This window comes from Uloborus diversus, chromosome 1 (genome assembly GCF_026930045.1).
Source record: "Uloborus diversus isolate 005 chromosome 1, Udiv.v.3.1, whole genome shotgun sequence".
NCBI lineage: Eukaryota > Metazoa > Arthropoda > Arachnida > Araneae > Uloboridae > Uloborus > Uloborus diversus.
This window is the reverse complement of record NC_072731.1, coordinates 146210665-146233963: the sequence shown is the minus strand read 5'-3', so window position 1 is coordinate 146233963 and position 23299 is coordinate 146210665. Positions and strand designations below refer to the sequence as shown.

The following is a 23299-nucleotide window of genomic DNA, read 5'->3' as shown; positions in this document are numbered from 1 at the left end:
GACATCAATCCCATGATCAGTCACTATTCATTATTTAAGTAAAGAGTTCATTTTACACCCTAGGTAAGTAATAAATGACAGCAGGTTTATTCACATAATAGGAGAAATATGTTATAATTATTTAAAAATACCTTTTGAACAGTATTTATTTTTTAATTCTTTGAATACATGATCCCCAAAGCATAAAACTTGGCGATGTTCTGCAACTTAAAATCATTTGACCAAAATGGTTCTGCAAGTACTTCCTGCAATACACAAGCAACCAACGTGACCTTTTCCTCAAATTGGGACCCCTAAATTAAAATCGTTTTATACAGGAGGTTTTTTTTCTTTCTTTTTTTAGTTCTTAAAACTTCTGTTGCTATGTAGTTTTGTAGATCCTAAACCGATTGAGATTCTCCAAAAATATTTCATATGATTTCTAAAATGCATAGAAAGGGATTGATTGGGAAAAATAAGGAAAAGAGGAACCAAAAACGCTAGAAAAATCAGAATCTTTTTAGATTTAGAAAATTAAATTTTTGCAGAAGCTGCCGAATTTCTGCAAAATACTTCAAACTCAAGATAGAATTTTACTCAAATTCTGCAGTTCTTAAAATTCCTGACATTTTTCGCGAGCTTTCCGCCGAATTATCATAATTTCCGAGAATTCTTAAAGAAGTCTGTAGAATTTGCAAAAGTCTATCTTGAGTTGGAAGATATCAGCAGAAAAGCTGCAGTTCCTGCAAATCTCCACAGAAATCTGTAAATTTTTGCAGAAAATTTGAGTTATACTCTCACATTTGAGCAAAATTGTTCTGCAGCTCAGACGTCTGTTCTGCGACGTACGTCGCAAATTTAGTAGTATTCTGCTTTGGGGTACATGATACAAGTTTTCTGAAGAATAGCTATTAGTTTATATTGCAGGCTGTTTCGTATTTTTAATAAACGAATGTCCTTTGTTGTGAACAAATTTTGATGTTTATTAGAAAAGTTACATTTAAAACACTAAATCAGTTTTTAAAATTATTTTAATTATGATAAATAGACATCCTATTTATTTTAATTATGTATTAAAAAATGCAACATTATGCATGCAAACTGAAGTGTATACATATTAGTGTGCTTTTATACAATACATTTTTGCCCAGCTCTATGGTGGTTAAATCCAGCTTTGACTGGTTTTACACCGGTTTTTGCCAGTGGCATGGCCAAAATAGGTTTTGGTCGGCTAAAACTACAACCATGTTTCAAAAGCTTGAAATGAAATGAAATACTTATGACTGTAAAACATGTTCTGATTTCACTCTTCAGAACAAAAGTGCTTTTAATTTCAATGTAGGTATTATAAAATTTCTGCCTGTGGACTACCACCACTGAATGTATTAGGTGACTGAATGCTACTGCCACCTGAACTGAATGTACGATCTTTCTCTGAACGCTCTGGCTTTTCGTGATGACGCTTATGTTTAAGCTTGTGCTTCTTCTTCTTCTTCTTTTTCTTCTTGTGCAGTCTAGCTGCTTGACTTAAAAGTTCTAAAGCTGATGGAGGGAGTTTGCTCTCAGGAATGTCGGGAGACGGTTTTTTAAACATACTGGAATCAAAGCCGGTAGGTTGTTGACCAAAGTTACTTTGTAATCCAGGCAATGACTTTGATTGTGAATCATCAGAATAGGCTTCAAATGTGCAGAACTGTGCTGGAGCAGGAGTGGAGGTGGAATCTAAACTGCTACTGGTAGTTCTTAATAATGACATGCCAGATGCACCAGGAATTGGTATTGGCGGTCCACTGCTTTCCCTTACTCTAACTTTATTTATCTCTTGGTTTTCATCAATTATTAATTCTGCCTTGATTTTCCCATCTGAAGAGTAAAAGTTGTTGTGATTACCAAAGTGTAAGGGACTTGTTGCCTTTCGCTTTTCACCAACACTATCACCTACATCAAATTTTTCAATTTTTTACAGTTTCCAGCAGTATAGCATCAGTAGGAAAAGAATCTTCCAATTGCATACCCTCATTTGAGCCAGAGTTGATAGGAGGACGAGATTTCTTCTCTTTTAAATTAAGAACAACACCTAATTCAGGGGCTGGTAAAGCTGATGGCCTTTTTCTTCCGTAAAGTGTATGATATAAGTCCATAACAGCACATCTCATAAGTGAATCACAAGCTGTACCACAAGTCATTAGTTTCCACAGTCGTTCGACTAAATCTTCTGAATTCAATGGGTTCGGATCGGATCCTGTAAAAGGTGGTTTTTCAGTCAGCATTCTCAAAACATGGTATTGAATTGCAGGTACTGGATCGTTTTCAACTAAATCTAACAAAAAATTAAGATCCTCTTCTCTTCCATCAGCACTAGTAAAATCAACTAAAGCTTCTAAAGCTGCAATTCTGACATCATTAAACATGCCATATGCAGCATATTCTCTAAACAATGATGGATAATTAGGAAGGTGACCCATCTTTTGCAATTTTCTAATAGTCTTTAGACAACTTACAGTTACAGTATATTTGTAACTTGAAAGCAATTTTTCCATATTCAAGCATCTTGTAATTTCTTCCAAAATCAGTTTTGTATCAGATGACAAAGAGTCTGCTGTTATTGTAAGCCCCGTATGGGGTAAAACAGATATGACTGGTGTAACAGTTTCTGCTAAAGCATCAATTAATGCTGCCCTATAGTAATTGTCAGAAAATTTGTTTTTACTGTTCTCATTATATTTAAACAGATCAAGCAAAAATTTCAATACTTCTGGTGGGCATATACATTGAACAGTGCGGAGACCAGCCATAGCAACGGGGATTGTTTTTTGAAGAAAATAATGTTGTAAATTTTTGAAGTTATTGAGTCGTATAATATGCATACAAGAATGGGAACCAAAGAATTTTCTAAAGATAGTCATCATGGCTGGAGGTCCAGCCCATGTTGCAACCATTGCATTCGCTACTTTCTGAAGACAAAAACAAGCAAGGCAACGAATCTTGAAAAAGCAATGTTCATTTTCAATTGTGTAGGTAAGAGCAGAGCGAGAGGCAGGTGTAGGAAATTTTTCAAGGGCATCAATAGCCTCCTTTTGAGCTGTAACATCTCTTTCATAACGTAGTTGATACTGCCACTGGTAATCTGGCTGTTCAATTACAACTTGCCTCAGTAATAACATGTCAGGATCAATACGTATCCATAATACAGGAGAATCAGCATCCATTGCACTCAAATCCATATCCACCTCTTCTCCAGTGCATAATGGAATCTTTTTCTTTTTGTTCCTCCTACTTTTTGAATGACAAGTAATATCATGTTTAGTGGCATTTTCTTCAATTTGCAAGTTATGCTTGAACGTGCCATCTAATTCTTGAATGGTGATGGTTAAGGGCCCAACGTAACGTCTTATACCTCGACTTTGAATATCTAGTTGTTTTATTTCTAGTTCTACAGTATTTCTCTTCCTATTAAAAATGAAATTTGCAGAAAATTTTGGATGACCACCTTGTCTTACCCACTGATCTAAGAATGTATTTATATCTTTACCAGTAACAGTAAAAATTGCTTTTTGGAAACTACTAGTTGATAATAGCATATTAAACCATACATTATTAGTAACCTTCTGCTGAGCGGCATTAGAAGCTAATGATAACAATTTGTTAAACACCTGTAAAAGTAATTCTCTACCAATTCTATCTTCTAACATTCTGATAACCAAATGAGACTTTTTTGATAGAATTTTATTATACTCGGGGGACGTAGTGTGCAAATGCTGGGTTGGAAAATAGAAGGATCCATCTTTGCCCTGAGCTGCTGCAGCAACACTACCAGGGGGTAGGGACTACGCTGCAATCCAGAACTAATCCTCCATATTTCTGTTCGTACTTTAAAACTTCATGAAAATCTTCATGCACCCATAGTCTATATTCGTTGTTGCCAAAGGCTTTTTTTAGAAAGTGGCCTGAGAGGTACATGGATATACCTTTCGGTAGCCATGCATCAGACCAAGAGTTCATACTGATGAAACAACCAAAGAACTGCTCAGCTACTGCATGGGCCATTATCCTACGAGAGATATAAGTTTGATCAATTATTTGAGGAGAACTCAATAAATTAGTGCTCAAAATGGTTAAAGTTGCATAAGGCCTGGAATCTTGAAATGCCTCATCAACAAATACTTGTTTATAGCAAGTATATGGATATCTGCTGGATAGAAGTTCTTCATAAAACTCAAATGCTTCATGTAAAAAACTTGTGGTATGTTTTAAAAGGGGTAGCAATCGAGGCAAACAAAAATGCGTAACTTCATGCATTTGTGGATCTACGAATATTTCAAAAGGTCCAACAGCAAGTCCTATATTGGGGGCACATGTAGGATTCGATAAGCTGTAATGATAAGTCTTTTTTCGCATATCACCAGTGTACACTGTTTCTATAAGATCACCACTTGAAACTGCAACCATCGATGCATCAACAGTAAATTCCATCCTCCATGTACAAGGTTCAGAAAAGGAATCAACGCAGGGGAACCATAAGCGTGAAGAGTTATCAGTGCTGTAAGTGAACATATGAGCACATCGCTCAGCCATGCTTCCTTCACAGTCAGGTACTACAAAATGGATACCACCTTGTGGTTTCTCCAGAGCAAATTCTATGCTGATTCGAAAAGATTTCATTTCAGTCACAAGATGCATCATGTCAGGAGGTATTTTGATACTGATTTCTCCATTACCTTTGTCAGAGTCAACAGAATTCACTACTTCTAAATGACATGAATTAAAATGATCGATGCTTTTTTGTTTTGTTTCGCCTTGACAGATGTCCAAACATGGATCATTGTAATTAAATTGAGCATCATGAACGTCATTGATAGCTATTTTATAAATTCGTATCTGTTTAGCATTCAATCTGATGCGTCTGAAGTCATTTTTTAAAGGGATTATTGTCAATTCGACAAAACCGATGAGGGACTGTCTTTGAAAATTTATTTGCGTTATGCATAGCACTTGATGAGACAATTTATAAGGCCGAATCACTGAATCTGTTGATTTCTCAACCTTCTTCATTTTCTTTTCTAGTAGATTTTGAAAATTTTGCTTATTTAAAATGCATTGTATGACCAAAGTCGCTTAACACCTCAAACACAAACATTTTCCAAACAAACACTGCAGACTGCAGTAAATAAACAAAAAAGTAACGAAACGAAGAAGTTGAAGTTATTGTATATTAGTGATTTCCTAATTTAAATTCTCGTGATACAAACCCTTTTTTGTTATTTATTACATGATCAGGGGTAAAATGAAGTCATGTTTTCGAAAAATAACATGTTTAATAGCTGTTTAAAATTGTGAAAAATTTAAAAAAACTTCTCAATCACAAACGTTAAGTTGAGTTGAAATACGTGATTATGATCTTTTTATTTATTTACTTTTCGCTGCTCATCGTGTATTTTTGATTTTTTACGTACATGTATTTATGATTTCTTTGTCATTTCAGGGAATAACTGTTGTTTATATTTGAAACTTTTTCTCTAAATATTAGAAACATATTTTTCAAAGAGTAGTATCTCATTATTCTAATATGGCTACCGAAGCTAGAAGCTTGGTTTTGCCGATTGAAGATATGAAAACATTGTTGAATCATAATGTTCCAGTAGAAGATAGAGCAGTAAAGATCCGTTTATAATTGTTATAATCCCAAATGAGTATCAATAATTCTAATGCTTTATTATCTTAATGAATGACAGTAACGGTTCTTTTTTTTTTTTAATATAAAAAGTATTAACCTTAATTTTTGCTAAAAATGCTTTACGTATTACATTTTTTCAACACATTCGTGGCTTGTTTTTTTCTTTTATTAGTCATAAAATGATCAAAAAGTTTGAACAGACCTTCGGATATTGGGGCAGCTCATACTTAATGCCTGGACTAGTGTTAATTAATACCAGTGCAATTGTTAAAAATATTGTCTATGTTAAAAATGTTTTAATCTGTTGTTTTTCTTTTTTCTTTTTTTTCATTGCTACTTTTACAACATGGTCAGGTTAAAGGTTTACCCTGACTACATTGCAAAAGTATGTTAAAAATAAATTTAGTTTTTTAAATGATCATTTTGATGCCTTTCCCTAATGGGTCCAATAATAAATTTATTAATTTAAAGTGTTGACCCCCAATATTATTTCAGAAAATAGAAGTAAATTTTTCATCAATATTGTTTTATTACAATTCTGGTACATTAATTATCTTTTTTTTTTCCAATAAGGTTTTCTTTGCTCTATGATGTACTCAGTCTATGTTTATTTGATGTTTCTAGACCTACCAGCTGCAATATGAAGCAGAAGTTGCATCGAATAATATTGATTTTCAGACAAAATTTCAGTATGCGTTTTGCCTTATCCATAGTTCTAATCGCAACGATATAAAGAAAGGAGCACTTATGTTTGAAGGTAACATCATTTTCGATTTCCTAATTGTGATTTTTAGTTTTTTCATGCAGAAAACTACAACAAAATTTTATTTAAACTTTTCTTATTTGTTTATCAAGCATCCCAAAAGCAGAATACTTTGTGATGTTCTGCAACACAAAATCATTTGACCAAAATTGTTTTACAATATAAATTCATACATTATGAATTTAGCTTCAGAATATTAGGATTTCATGCAGAGCTGGCCTTAGCAAATGCGGGGCCCAATTGGAAAATTTTGATGTGGGGGGGGGGGGCTTTACAGAATGGTTGCACAAATTTGAGCCGTGCTTCTTCATAAATTTCAAAAAGCGAGCAAAGATTTGAAGCTGCCACAATTATCCAGCTTCTTTCGATTTCCTTCATCAAGTTTTATTTATTTTTTTAAAGAAAATAATGAATGAATACCCTCAAAAATAAGTGTGGGTTCCAAGAAGTAAAATAAGCTTCGAAATTCTTTATGAGCCACGCAATTTATCGCTTTGACAGAAAAGTGTATATTAAAATTTAAAAATGAAATTTTGCATATGAACATTTGCAAAATTTAGAACACTGCACCTAATATTGCATAACTTATATTATTTTACTGCATTTTTCTTAATCTTATTTCATCCTACTCTTGATTTCTTACCTAGATTTAAAAATAGGCAATTGTGCTGTAATCTGATTTTGATACCTGCCTTTCAACACCTTAGTCAAAAGCATGATCTTGCAGTTGAATAATTTAATCTTAATTCTGTGCTCCCAAATATTTCCTACTTATGAATTATGTATGTATTGCCCATTAAGTTTAGGATGAAAAAACTTTCAAAAGTTAAATAATGGCAATTATCTAATCCTTGAAGTTGATTTTTCATTTTATAAACAGCTCTTCACTAGATACATTCCAATAAATTTGTTTTTAAAGTAAATTACGTTTCAAATGATAATTACTGATGTTTTCAAATTTCAAATTTTCAATAGGTAAACCTTGGACTATTAAAAAATTGTAGTATTCCAATGCTTGAGTTTAAAACTTCTGTAGCAAAAAAGCTAAAACCGGGAAAAAAGCTTGAGCAAAATGCTGAAATATTGAAGATGGTTATTCACATATCTTTCTAAATGCTTCCATGTTTTTCATCTTTAGTTAAATACTAAATTCAAAATTCCACCATGACACCTTGAAAGAAATAAAGTACACAGTAGCGCTTTGTTTTATTATTATTATTTAATATGAAATAAAAAGTTTTAGAATTTTGCTTACTATTGAGAGAACACGAGTTTAATTTTCAAAATGGGACAACCCCCCCCTAATAATGCATTTATTAGAGGATATACTGACTTTAAAAACATATTATTACTTATTATTTGAGTAAAAAGGTAAATTCATGTCAAATCATCCAGGCCATGCAACCCATCATCTCCGATTTTTTTCAAATTTGGTATACTTGTAGATTTTTTTATGCTAATTATGAAAATATAAATTATTTTCATATTTTTGAAGGGCTTGAAAAGTTACAAGCCTTTAAATATATTATAATATATTTTTGCCGCCTTTTCATTGGCACAAACACGTGTATAAATGGCTATAACTCATTAACAAATTATCACAGAGCTTTGATTTTTTTTATAGTGCAAGAAAATATTACTTGCAATTATTTTCTTACGCTTCATATGAAACAGAATTTATGCAACACTCATCGATGTTTACCCTTATCGAATTGAAAATACATCAGCTGAAGTAAGTTCAAAAACATGGAGTAATATTTCATGTTATTATTCATTTATTTATTATTAAGTTTATTTATTGATAAGATTATTCATAGATATTTTATATCATACTTTTAATAGTTTCGGATTCAAATTTAATGTTTTCGGTGTGTACTGTAAGTCAAAGTGGTAAATACCTTCATTGATAGATAATCTTATCTTATTCTGATTTTTGTATTTATTTTGCACACACCTAAATTCTCATGTTGTGGCCCCTTTTACACGTTTTGACTTTCATTTTAAGGAAAATGCAGTTTAATAAACTATATTTTTGAAAGGAGTTGATTTTTTTTTGGGGGGGAGGGGACCGAAAATAAAAAATTGTGTTTTTAACAATTGCCTGTGAATGGCCCACCGAGATTTTTTTACCAGATGTTTTAATACACCTAGGGGTACCTGTGTACAAAATTTGGTTAAAATTGAAGAGGGTATACTTTGAATAAATTTCTGTCAAAGTTACTCCGTTTTCGAGTTAAAAAATTAAAAGTAAACCCTCACAGAAATTTGAAAAAAAAAAAAAAAACAAGTTAAAACCAGTTCAAATTCAATTTTACATCATACTGAACAAAATAAAAAAAAATTCAAAGCTCTGTAACAATTTGTTATTGAGTTATAGCCATTTATACCCGTCTTTGTATCAATCAAAATGGCAGCAAAAAAAATCATCTTGACATATGTTTAAAGGCCTGTAACTTTTCAACCCCTCCACCAATCCGAATATAATTTATATTTTCATAATCAGCATCAAAAAATCTACAAGTACACCGAATTTGAGAGAAATCGGAGATGGTGGGTGGCATTTGCAAAAAATTCTGGATGATTTTACATGAAATGACCCACAATTTTCTTCATTAAGTTTAGTAGTTTAAATAATATTTTCGCAATTTGCGAAAATTGGACCATTACGGAAATCCTGGTGTGTTCATTTTATATATTGATAACTTTTAAAAGCAGCACCTGGCATATGGGCTTTACTAAAGTGTTACGCATGTCATGATATACAACATTCTCTTCATTGCTTCACGCAGATTTGGTAAAAATTTTAACTATGTTTTTTCAGAAATATTCAAGGAAGGAAATGAAGAAATTAAAAGAGATAGTTTGTTTTACTTGGCAGTTGCAGAAACAAAACAGAAGGTTAGTTTTATGTCTATTGCAATATTTATTTCTTGCATTTGCATGCTACGTTTTGTTATTTATGTATTTGATTATTAATGAATAAAGCATTTTCAAAGCAATGCTATAAAATTTCTAAAAATAAAATAATTTTTTTTGTCCATTAATAAAGTATGTAAGACATGGATTTTTATCATGAATCATTTTAGTGTTTTCCCACATTATATAAAAGGGGGGGGGACGGCAGGTTGATTGCTATCTAACATGCAATCACAAAACAAATTTTACTCAATCTGAAAAAGTTGTTGTACAACTTTTACTGTGTTGTAGTTTTTTAACAAAACTGCAGTGAAGCTTTTCTTTATGTATTTGCTGAACCCAAGCAGAACATCTGCTCTGAGGTGTCTTCTCTTCAGAGTTAAAGACTATATCTTGTTGCACAATACACAAGTTAATTTTTTTTCACAGTATCGGAAGCTGGAGATTTTGTGGTGGGGTAATGATAACATAGTCAGTTTCATGAGACAGGAGATAAACACTGGAGTTGGAGGGCTTTTTTTTCATTTCAGTGAAACTTTTAAAGTTATTTAATGCCTCTTTTAATTTATTTGGCATATTATTTTGAAATTTTGTGGTTTGACTTATTTATCTCACGGAATTTTTATATTGAAATGGATCTTTTGTAATTTGCTGTGTTGCCAAGATTTTTGAAAATTCGGCCTCAACCACTTTGCCCAAGTTGCCCAATGTCACAAAAACCCATTTTAACCAAAAGTCTCCTTCAGTTATGCTTCTAAAATAATATTCTACAACAGTGGTTCCCAAACTTTTTAAGCCACGGAACTCTCAGTAATTTGCTTTTATTTCAAGGAACCCCATTTTTGTTTATGACTGAAACACATAAGTGTTAAGGATCTAGGTGTCAAATGATAAAGGTGAAAAATCATCATCATTCGGCTTTCTGTCCGCCTGTTTGTGTTCAGCATGTATTTGACTGATTTCTTGAGAGCAATCTAACTCAAAAAGTAATGCATGAAATTGAAAGAAACTTTATATACATATGCATCTTCAAGTGAGCAGACCTTGATTAGTTTTGGCACTAATCTCTTCAGAGGTTGACCCAATCAAACAATTTCCACTTTAAGCGTGATTGCTGTCTGTCAAACAATAACAAAATGATTTGCATAAAAATTGGTACCGCATATATGTACCTATATGGGAGAAGTGGAGATCAATTTGTGCCACAAATCATTTCAAAGAGGTGACACAACAGAATGCTTTCTTCGTCAAGCATTACTCCTTATATCTCGAAAAATAACAGAAGAATTAAAAACAAACTGAAATACAAGGAGACTTCAACTGATATATTTGTGGAAGTGCGTTTGGTTTTGGTGCGTATTGCTCAAGAGAAGGTCTTTGAAAGCCTTAGTTGTCCAGCATGACTGATGTTTTCTTTCAGGACTCAGTGCCTGTGCAGTGTTTTTACACATTGACATTTAATTTTTCCAACTATGTTGTGATGATACATAAATTTGTATTTCCTCCAAGACAGCAAATTACGCCAACCTGGCTGATATAAATCATATCATTCAAATATCACCATAAAACTGAATTTTGGTAAATGTGATAAGATCAGGGGTAATTGTGTTCCGATATTTTACCGAATTTCCGGTATTTTCGGACGTATTTCCAGTATTTTTATGTCCGAAAATACCAGAATTATGTTTTTTTGTTATGCTTTTATCTCCCTACCTCTGCATTTTTTTAAAAATTATATAATACTCATCAAATATACCTGCAAGAGCCTTAAGATGGACACCTATCCCTTAAGATGGACAAATGTCAAGATAATTTTGTATAACACCAGCTCAAAAGTAACTTTGCAACTCATTAAAATTTTAATCAAATGTACACACACTATTTTGACTCTGACTATTGAACTATTTAATACTATGGCATAGGTGCACTTAAGTAATAGGGGCCAAAGATTCCCCCCCCCCCCCATTCTCGCTTTAAACTTTCAGGTATTTATTTTTTGATAAGCTCACAATCACCCCTTTAATATGTAAGTATCAATTACTCATATGAAATGCAGAGAGGAGAGTTTCGTTGTGTCCAAATAATACTTCAATGCACACCCCAGGGTCATCTGTAATGGCGGATTTATCCTGTCGAAAATTTCGAGGGCTCTTTATGACCCCTGAAGAGAGTACAAAAATGCACATGATATATGTTTTATTCAGTTCTGTGGAAGACAAAAGGCCTTAAATATGCATTTACCTGCCCCCAAACCTATAAATCTGCCACTGGTCCTCCGTACCTATCACAGAGGTTGTTTTAACAGTTTTTAAGGTGGCCCTAAAGACAGCTTTTTTTTTTAAAAATCCTGTTCATGGGCTAAGCAACACCAGCCCACCATCCCTAGAGTTATTGATTTAGGATGAAACTTTAGTCTTCAACCACAACTGATTGAACATGCACTAGTCAAACTAGCGGTGGAACATCGACAGTAGTCAGTATCGAACCCATCACCCTTTAACCACGAACTTAGTGCCTTACTAATTGGGCGAACTCGGCTCGTGCAGCATATTATTTGACTATGTACTGAAAGCAATTTTTCAAAAAATTATGAGGCATTATGAACAAAAAATTACTGTATTCAATTTGGAATAAGACCTATTTGTGAAAAAATAGTTTTCCCATGAAATTGTTGCAACAGTTACAGTAATAACTGTCCCCGCAACAAACTAAATTAATATAAAGAATGAAGTAAATTCATTTTAAAACTGACAATATCTATAAATTTTTGCTTTATGTCGGAAGGTTGAGTGCGTACAACAGGAGCAGAATCCAACATGTCCAGGTACATAGTTAAATAATATGCTGCAGGCACGAGCCGAGTTCGCCCAATTAGTAAGGCACTAAGTTCGTGGCTAAAGGGTGATGGGTTTGATTCTGACTACTGTCAATGTTCCACCGCTAGTTTGACTAGTGCACATTCAATCAGTTGTGGTTGAAGACTAAAGTTTGTTTTTTGTGTTTTGCACTAAATTTGTTTTTTGTGTACGCTTAGGCTGGAAAGCTTGTTTTGCATTGATAAGTTATTATGAGGGGAAGAAGTTTTCAGATTCAACTTTGTTGCCCAATAATGAGTGTTCCTCTTCAACTCCAAACCAAAACTTATTGAGTGAAACTGAATCAGAAAATTGGTTTCCAGTAGATGAACTCTGAAGTGCAATTATGATTCATACTCGGACACGAACAGTGTCATTAGGTTTACCAAATCAAGAGTAATGGTTTTTAATATCCCGAAATAGTTGCTTTGCATTGTGTTCATGGAGATTGTTTCTGGCAAAAGTTCCCCTTAAGAGAGCGAAACATTCTAAGTTGTTTTTTTCTGGCAGGGAAAGCGAAAATTCAGCTTTCTTTTTAACGCTGTAGTTTTATCTCTCATAACAAATGGGGTTACTGTTTCCCTTTGACTGAAAATAGCCACTTGGTTCAACTCACCAAAAGTGTCAACAAAATATTTATCAGCCATTGTTCCTCATGCAAAACATTGCAAACAGCTGAACATAATGATACATTTTGCTCCTGTTGAAAAACCCTCATTTCATCTGGAAGTTTATACAACCTTTTAAAAACCTTTTTTTTTTGGATAGCCAGAATATTTCATATGAAATAGTAGTGATTTGTGCACCTACCCATGTCTTCATAACTATCATGTACCTATTTCTGAAGCTTCATCAAGAAATTTAATCAAGTCAGATAGTAGTTACTTGATTATGCTGGCGTGGCGATGCGAAACACTGTGATGACTACTACTTTAATCTGGAGTGACATTTTAAATCTTTGGTATTTTTTTTTTTTTTTTTTTGAAACTAGTAGAAAATAAATTTACGCAACGGCTAACTCGCGGTGTAACCCTTCATATATTTCGGTGGAACCCAAGGGCCGCGGAACACACTTTGGGAAACGTTGTTCTACAATGTCAGTAGTTAAGAGACTATGGCTCAATTGCCACATTTCTGGCAATATATTTTTTTTTTATTTTGGCAACACAGCAAAACTAAAAAAAAATTTACTGCTGTTAATTTTATCTTTCTAGTAAAATGCATTACAAAAAATACGAGCTTTAGAAATTTCACCACAATTATACAGGGGTAGAAGTAGTCCTATATATCCTATATTTTCAAAAAGAGCATCAAAAGTGTCCTATATTTCCTGTATTCTTATAATTTGTTATAAAAAATTGTAGAAAATTACCATTGAAAAGCCTTTTGGTCACTTGATTTGCTAATTCAAGATTGCTTAAAAACAAGATGCTTGTTTACAAAAAAAATTTTTTTTTTTTTTTTTTTTTTGAATCTCTGCCAGCACCTGTCTCTTTAAATTTTGTAGAGTATTTTTGACAAAATTTTCAATTTGTTTTAAGAGAAAGCTTCAATGGTCTATATTTTATGATAAGCTCTCCAAACTATTGATGAAGCACTTTGCCAATGAATTTTCACTAAAAACAGCCGCTATTAATTTTAAAAAAAGGGCATTTAAAATATTTAAATGTAGGTAATTATGCAAAAAAAAAAAAAAAAATTAACCCTGCTTGCTTTTAAAATTTGAACTTCTTACTAAAATCAGAGTTTTACATTATTTAAACACTATATTTTTAGCAGAATTGGTTATTAAAAAAAGGCTTTTCAGAAATTTTAAAAAAGAAATAAAATTTTTACAGGATCCTTCCATTGATACGTCACTATCTTGATAAAAATTTTGAGGAATGGGGATTGGATGTTAATTCATTTTGGAAAAATACTTCGTAATGATAAAAATTGAACAGCTTTCTTGATGCAAATACTTAGGTCTTTTAGTAGTGAAAGTCTTTAGCACCTTTCATAAGATTTAGCACCAGTTGAAAGAGATTTTTCTCGCAAACAAAAAAGATACTGACATAAGAAAGATCATCTTAAGGCATTGAATCTATAGGGTCTGGTGGGGTAAAGTGGTCATAAAATCGCAGATTTTCAACTTAGGTGAATAATAAATACAATCAATTCTTTAAACACTTAAACTTTTTTTGTTTTTATTTTACATTGCTTTGTTAAAGAACAAGTTACATTGAGTTTTAGGAAAATAAATATTGATTTAAGTAGTTTTATAACACTTTCTTTTCTCTTTGTATTTATGACCACTTTACCCCATGGGGTGGGGGAAAGTGGTCATAGCATGGGGTAAAGTGGTCATAGTTAAAAATAGATGTAAAACCATTATAAATAACCCTAATATTCGCATATTTCGGTTATTTTCATAGTTAGAAGTATATGCACAAGCATATGTGTATACACGAGTATATACGTGTCGTGTAAACATTAGTAAACATGTTCATATATGAGTAGATACAGGTATGCATCAGATACATGCATGCACGTGCCTACTGAAGTATATATACGTATCTACTACTCATCACACACACACACACACACACACACACACACATATATATATATATATATATATATATATATATATATATATATATATATATTGTGAAGCACGAGTATATAAGCATGTATACGTGATTACATACAGGAGTATATACGTGTCACGTGTATGTACGGGTATATACGCGTGTAAACAAACATCATATGTGTGTATGCACATGTATCTCGAGTATATACGTGTACAGCAGACATATACACGCATACAATAGACGTATTTACGCATATATAAGTGTACATACATATACGGGTATACACGAGTTAATTCGTGGATACATCCAATGCGTGTTTGGGGGATACGTGTCCATTCACACACACACTCACACATAGTTATATATATTGTGAAGCACGATTATGCACGTATGTATACGTGCAAACACGATTATATGCCTGTATAGACGTATATACTTACATTTAAGTGTATACACCAGTACATGTATGTATACACGAGTATATAAGCGCACATACATGTGTGCCTACAGAGTGAATCCAAGCTCTTGGACAAAATTCTAAGGGGTGTGAGAGGGGAGAATAAGAAACAAAGAATTATAAGAAACTTACGTTAGCTGACGCGCTACATGCACACAAAGTCAGAAACTTATGGATGCAAAATGAATCACAAATTTTTTGCACAAAAAATGATTTTACCCAACATTTAATTTTTAAGAAATATTTAGACCAGTTGCTAAAAGTTACGGCCTGTAGTAGCTCTAATACAAGAATCGCAAAAAAGGCACAGCGACTGATGAAAGTTTTTCAAAAGTATCGTTATTGCAACAGAGAGTGGTTTGTGATTGCGACGCATGCGTAACAGCTGCAGGCTGAAAATTTCATCAATCACTTTAAAACTTTCTTGAGACCAAAAATGTTGTTTAAAATTGTCTTTGTGTAATAAATTTGTGACCTGTTTTGCATCCATCAGTTTCTGGATTTGCATGCATGTAGCGTGTCAGCGTTGTGTTTGTGACCATATGTTCCTAAAGTGTGATTCTTGCTTCTTATTCTCCCCTGTAACACCTTTTAATAATTTGCCCAAAAGTTTAAACTCACCCTGCATACTTGTATTTCATATGCTTGTATGGAAGTGTCTACTCGAGTACGCATACGTATATACGTGTCTGCCTGAGTATATAAGTGTTTATATATATATATATATATACACGAGTATAAGCGAGTACATACGTGTATAGTCGAATGTATATCTGTATAGATTTAAAATACTTGCAGATATCGGTATACGTATTTATTGGTGCATTTATGTGAATACGTATATACGTGCCTACACTAGTATAATGCGTATGCATACGCATATACTCGTATATTTAACCCCGTTTACTGTAAAAACAATACATATTAAGTGAAATTAATATTTAATTTATATCTTCATTATACTTAATGATTGAGTGACATTAGAAGAACAATATTTGTTAAGCCTAATATTATGACCACTTTACCCCATCTTACTTAAACTGTTCTAAAAAATTATCTAAAATAGATTCAACTAACTGCTAATGAGTAAGAGTTCTTGAGACATGTAGGAAGCTTTCTATGCAGTCAATCTGTTCATAATTCTAACAAACAAAATTTCCCAAGGAAGTTAAAAGAGGTGTTTAGATTTACAAACTTTTCATATTGACATAAAATATTTTTTTTCACCAAATAAAATTTTGCCAGTTTTAAAATTTTGTATTCAAAATGTAGTTTTTAACTGCCCTACTCTATAATAAAATTTTCACATTCATTCGAACATTTATTTCCAAGCTATATCCATTTATTTGACGAATGACCACTTTACCCCATTGACCACTTTCCCCCACCAGACCCTAATAAGAGTTTTAAGGTTAATTAAGGTACTGTGATTGGGAAAGCAATAAATTATGCATGCATTACCAAGGAAAGAGTTTCGTTTTATTATCATGGTACTAAATACAAAATTCATAAAAAAATTTGAAATTCTTGTAGAGATGCATAACAATCAGAGGCAAAAGAAGAGGTTCATGTACCTTCCAAAAAAAAATAGTGAAACTTAGAGAAAAAATTGATTTTGCAGAGTCTGATTAATGTAGGCAGTCAAGGCATAGAAAATGGCCTCAAACCTAAATACATATATGTGTATAAACTTTTTTTTTCTGAAGCTATTCATTCAAGAACTGCAGACTCATTCTAAGTAAAAGTTATAACTTTTATTTGGGTTTTTTAACTTATGCAGCATGATTAATTGAAATCATTGATAATAATTTGTGCAAGAATTTCTATGAATATTATGTATTGTTTATTTTTTCATATCAGTGTTATTCATAAAACATATCGTATATTTGTCCTATATTTTTAATGGAAAATGTCCTATGTATTAAAAGTTGACCACTTCTACCCCTGATTATACTCTGCAATTACTATTTTTTTTAGATCTGCCTTACAAGTTCGCTTGGAATTCTTTAAAAAATTTTATTTAGTTAAGTGTTAATTGTGAAAATTTCAATAGTATCAATGTGATTTTTTGTCATTTTTATAGAATTATTGCTCTGCCCAAAAATATGCTAAAGCCTTTCTAAGTGTTGAACCTACAAACATTCAAGCTCAACAATTAGATGTTTATATTCAAAAACAACTTAAAAAAGGTAACATTTTAAAATGGTATTCTTATTTCTGGAAACCTAAAATTTATTATTAATCTTCAATTTAAAAATGAATTTTTAAAATATTGACTATTTTCTAATTTATTCATTCTATACATTGCCATTCCTAATATTTTGGAAATTGTGCTTCTTTATATTTTCATGTACATAGATTTATAGATTACTATGAATGAATAAATGAGTCATATTAGAATCACCTTATGATCCCAAGATGCTGTTTTTATTGTCTTCCAACCTTAATCTGCATAACAATTTTGTAGGCATATAATAATAAACTTTAGGAAAGCATAAAATAAATAAGGTGAGTAAATAACTAAATATAAAAAGAAAATGAATGTGAAGAAAAATTTATTTGATACTTTGAAATGATTGCTGAAATACATTTCATAAATGTGACTAATTCCAATTTATGCACTAGCATAACTTGGGAAAGCTTTTAACGCATAGAAAATACTAGTTTAAAAATGCCGTTTAACTGAGGCAAGCAAAATTTTACTGTACATATTTTAAAAAAGGGCTTGACCAAAACTAAGCATTAAATCGCTAATGAGCATAAATTTTCAGCACTGAAACCGAAGCATTTAGGGAGTTCATTGTTCTTTGGTGAGATAAAAGCTTCTGATTTCAGTTGGAAACGGCAAGAAAAAGATGCCAAATGGTATTTTAGGTTAAATATAAAATTTTATTGAACTAGAGGGGAGGAGGGCATCAATTTTTTGCCTCTGGATTGAATCTGAAAATTCAATTTTTGTTTTAATTTAGTTAAATTATTGCAGTTTTATTCTTTTTGAGTTTTTTATTCACATGATTTTAGATTTTAATAATGTGAAAATGTGGTGTACAAAAAATATTTTTATCAAGAATACATTACTTTTACATTTGTACAAAGTAAGGTATAAGATTTGACCAAGGTTTGTTCGTTTCTGTAATTTTACATAAGCAGAATGTGGGCTAACTTACTCTTCAATCAGGGCAAGTTGGCCCAAGCAACTAGGTGATCATCTATGAACTTAGTTTTTTTTCCCTCTAAGTGTTTAAACCTAATTTTTTTTTTAAATCATAGACAGGGTTTGTACTCAAATTCAGAAATAAAATGAAGGAGTTTTGGAGGAGTTTTGAAGGACTAAAATGAGATTTTGAAGGAGTAATTTTGGGCTGTCCTTAAATGTCAAACTTTTCTTCTACATATTTGACCCCCCTTCCCCTTTTGTCACAAAGTGTCACACTTCACCTTTCTCCTTCTCTTGTCATATGTCACATTTTTCATACACATACTGCTATAAACTGTGTGATGTCATTTTTTGTCACCCTTTCTCTTCCCCTTGTCACAATTTTATGAACCCGTCTGCCCTTTCCCCCCTTTTACCATGTTCTCTAACTGGGTGCTGTGGCACCTTAAAGTGCAGTGCCATAGAAAGAAGTGAAGAGTGCCATGAAGTGTCCATGAAATCAATTTATAATGCTAGGTGGGTTTACCAAATAGACGAATTATGCCATTCCAATTTTTTTTATACAGCACAGTAAAAACTCGCTAGCTTGTGACTTCATCGTCATCAGAAGGTCTAATTGATGATAAAGCATTCTCAACAAGCAGTTTTTCTTCACTAGGAAAAAGTAACAAATGTTATTACAGAAGAGTGATGTAAAAACTACCTGATCTTATTTTGTTGAAGTTTAGCTTCTACATGGATCACTGTTAGGGTTACATGAAGTATTTTAAATGACTGTCATAAAGGAAGATTATGTAGCATTGAACTAAAAAAGAAGGAGTTTTGAAGGAGTTAAAACCAAATTGAAGAAGTGTGCAGGGCCCTTCAAAAAAATTTCCTAAATGAAGGAGTATTGGAGGAGTTTGGAAGGAGCATATGAACCCTGATAGAAGAAAAAGCAGGCCAACAATTCTATTTATTTTGGATAATAAGTGACTTTATTTTGCATTAGTTTTTTTTAAATGTATATTCTGCAGATTTTTTATTTTATAATTATTTTTTTAATGTATTACTGGGAGGAGCATGGGTGCCAATCCATAAGTTTGTCAAACTAAGAATCCCACTGGTCAGTAGAAAAATCTTAACCAGTAAATTTCCTGATATGAATTATTAAACTCTTGGTACAGTCAAATATCGATAACTCGAAGCTTATAACTTGAATATTCCTTGATCTCAAAGTTTTTATCGGTTCCCAAACTCTTGACACTGTTGTGGAAACTTGCCATAACTCGAATGTTTTAGCTGTGCCCTTGGGACTATTCAGTTATTAAATGTTGACTGTATTTAAATACATGTTTAGAAAAAAGGATTTTTTTCCTTTTAATTAAGGGAGCAAGATATTTGATCTCATTTTCATTGCTGCAGTATTTCTTGTCTTATTTTGGAAGTATAGTGTCATTTTTCTTGTTTATTTCTGCTGTCTTTGTTCGAGTTTTTTGAGTGGTAAAAAACCTAAATATTCATATAATGCTGAGTGGTTAGGTTTTAAAATTAACATTAATCCACAATTTATTTGTTAACAATTATGATTCACTGACCTTATCAATACCAATAAGTTTGAAAAATCAGTACATTTCAATGCTGTGTTTCTTTCTTTCTCCATTTTTTAAAAAATTTTTTTATTTATTTATTTATTTATTTATTTATTGTGTATTTGTGTGTGTGCTTGTGCCTTTTATTTATTGATTGATTGAAAGCTATTGCTTGTCTTAGAGTGTCAATTGATCCTCCCATTTTTTTTTCATTTTTTTTTTACACTGCAATATGCTAAATTTAACTTTCACAAACTATGTGTATGTTAAAATGTTTTCCAATTCTCGGTCTTCCTTGATGCATTTTTCTAATTTTTTTCAAAAAACATTTTTAAAATGGTTTAAATTTTGAAATTACTAGCCGGAAAAGCGGCTAGCATGTGCAACCCACCTGCCGTGGATTCGTTTACACGACCTTTGGCGGTGTACTTCAGGGGCTTCGCTCTCTTCTTCTTGCCGCCTGCGGTGGAACGTTAATTAGTAACCAGTTCATTAATCTTTTTCCCGACACATCTCTGGAACCATTTCATTCTAATTCCCACTTTATCAAACACTCAAATTAGTTAATGAAGAGTAAATGAATTTTCAGCACGGAACACCTCTAGCACCATTTCATTGTCATTCCACTGCGCTTTCTAACCAGAAGTTTGAACCACTCAAAGATCAAAACACTTCGCTTAAAGCATATAAAGAGAAAAAAATTATAAGAACAGTAAAAAGTGGCCATAATTTTGCTAAGGCCAAAGGTGACCTTGAGAAAGAATGACTTAGTAAGAGAAACGGGCAGGCTACCAAAGAAAGCATTTCCGCTTTGATGGGGAAAATGATTGGGAAAAGCGAAATTGTCTACAGGCGAAGCTATCTAAAAGTGATTCCGAAAGAAGGGCCAAAAGGAGAATAGTTACTTTTTTAATTAATATCTCTGCTAATTAAAAACACACAATTATAATAGCACCTAACTAAACATGTAGCCAAGAAAATGGCTTATCTATCGATACCTGGTTTGATGATCAGTTTTCTGTCATTCACCAGGAGTAGTGATGACATAGTTATATAATTACAAAGATATATCAGTTTTTGTTAATTTTAGATTCTAAGTTACCTTTCAGTTTCATGTAACTGTACTTCATTTATTTTATAAAAAATTTTATGTGTGCATTAAATTTTAAATCCTTTATTTGAAAGGCACACTATTTAATATAAAATGATGCGTAATTATTTCTAGATGGCCTCACTGGAATGGCTTTGTTTGGAGCAGCTACTATATTTGGTGGGGCTGCAGCTATTGTAGTCGGTAGTCTGGCTGTTGGAGCTGCTCTAGGATATTCTCTGGTGAAGAGAAAAGGTCAATGAAACAATTCAGTTCCTTTATTTTTCTATATAAAATCTTTGTGAAACATTTAAATGTTTTTTTAGTCTGCATCTTAAACTCATTTTTATTCGTTTTTCTTTAGTCTACCTTACATTTTTTGTAAAAGATTTATAATAATGTTGTTGCTGAAGGCAATGTAGCAGAATTACTCTTTGTTTTAAATTTCATGCCAGGTACATGAGCAAGATGTATGTAATCGTTTGTTTACTAAGCTTACAATGTAAGCTTGATATGAATTTTAAAATCAATGTTTCTTCTATTTCCTGATGTTACTGATGGAAATTTTGTTTGGAGAAGTGTTTAAAAAAATCCAGTAACAATACATTTAGTGGTGCATCCAAACAAAATAACCAGGGAGGAGAGGGCGCACAAAGTCAAGTTTCTTATATATTTATTTATTGACCTTCTAAGAATAAAATTTTAAAAGAACAGGAAAATGAAACGCAGGAAAAATTTTTTAATGGACTTTAGTAAATTTATGTGTTTTATTTCAAGCATGCTTCTTTGCAAATATATTTAGAATCTTCAGAACAGCTTCAGTATAACCGCCGGGTTGGCAACACTTTTTTTTTTTTTTTGCAACTTTTTCCTATGATAACTCGTCAATTGTGTTGTCTTGTGTTTTGTTTTGCCTTTACAGGTTACAAGGATTGTCCTAAAATTTAACGCATTAGCATGGTTTGGTGTCACAAAATGTTGCCAACCCGGGGATCATACAGAAGCTGTTCCGAATCTTCCCAGGATAAATTTTGCATAGTCTAATGAAGGACCTTTCAACTGTGACAGTTGTGATTTAGTGAAACAAAATAAAAAATCTTAATTTACTCCTTATATTACGTAAACATTGAAGAAAATTTAATATTTTCCACTGGATGAACTAACGGAAATTTGTTTGTCTGAAGCTCTTTTCATAAAAGTAACCATCAAGAAACTACTTTAATACTTGAAGGATTTCTAAACATTATTGTAAAAAGTAGCCACCAGGTCAGCTTGCCCTACTAAGGTACACCCCTTCATCGGTGTACTTAGGAGACTTTTCCCTCTTCTTACCACTGAAGCTGCTTAAGTTAACGAAAGAATCAATTGACGTTTTTATGAGGTAAATTACATTCCTTCCAAATATTAAAAAAAGGCAATTCATTGCATCTTTGAATTAGAAAGGCGGCTTACTCAATCCACTTTGACTCAACCAGGAATTATTGATGTGCGGCCAACATTACTTAATCCACTTTTGATTGAAACAAGCATTATTAACAGGTTGGCAGCTGTTATATTGCTCTAGAACGGGTAAAATGTTGCTGAAGAGATTGATGCTTCATTTAATCCCCGCTAATTTGAATTGTATGGAGATGTGTCCTGGCCAACTATGATCTTCATAAAATTTCGAATCTTTTGATATTTGGTTGTACCCTCCCTTCTTATTTGTTCTCTACGAGATTGCATGACATACATACATAACTAGATATCGTTGGATTTTAATATCTGAAATTTTGTTGAACTCTGTGATATGGGATGAAATTGTGATGAGCAAAAATTTGATTGATATTAATTTTGTATTAAATATAAATTGTATTCATTTCTTTTTTTTAATACATTATTTTAAAAATGCATACAAATGTTGCTGTGATTAAAATTAAAAATATAAGTAGAGTATTTATATGTTATGAAATTGTATTATAGTTATGTCTGTTAATCTTATTTTAAATTTATATGTTTAGAATTTAAAAAATATCATGTTTATATCATTGTTTCAAATTTTAATATGTTGTTAAAACCAGAGTTTTTTCTCTTTATGACAGAAAGTTTACAAACTGTTGCTTGGAAATATTTTTGCAATTCATATCTGTCATTGTCTTGTGCTTTTCTACAAATAATTGTAAATAAAATTTTTAAGAATATATTATTAAAGAATTTTATAACTGTATTTCTTCTTATTCTTTTTTATAAAAACAATTTCACTAAGATTAATCCACCATGAGAGA

General features: G+C 32.1%; 2 protein-coding genes across 2 annotated transcripts; one reads left to right on the top strand and one right to left on the bottom strand.

Annotated features, from left to right (window-relative positions):
- Positions 1 to 90: 90 nt before the first annotated feature.
- On the bottom strand, positions 91 to 5065 carry LOC129221937 (transcription initiation factor TFIID subunit 2-like). Its single transcript, XM_054856324.1, is given in 3 exon segments — positions 91 to 1939; positions 1941 to 3797; positions 3799 to 5065. Coding segments are annotated over 3 exon segments (3705 nt in total). The 5' UTR covers positions 5032 to 5065; the 3' UTR covers positions 91 to 1324.
- A 449-nt stretch (positions 5066 to 5514) lies between these two features.
- LOC129221927 (mitochondrial fission 1 protein-like) lies at positions 5515 to 23096 on the top strand. Its single transcript, XM_054856313.1, has 5 exons — positions 5515 to 5632; positions 6278 to 6410; positions 9238 to 9314; positions 17301 to 17406; positions 21171 to 23096. Exons 1-5 carry the CDS (start codon positions 5546 to 5548, stop codon positions 21296 to 21298), a joined length of 531 nt encoding a protein of 176 aa, XP_054712288.1. The 5' UTR covers positions 5515 to 5545; the 3' UTR covers positions 21299 to 23096.
- Positions 23097 to 23299: the final 203 nt, after the last annotated feature.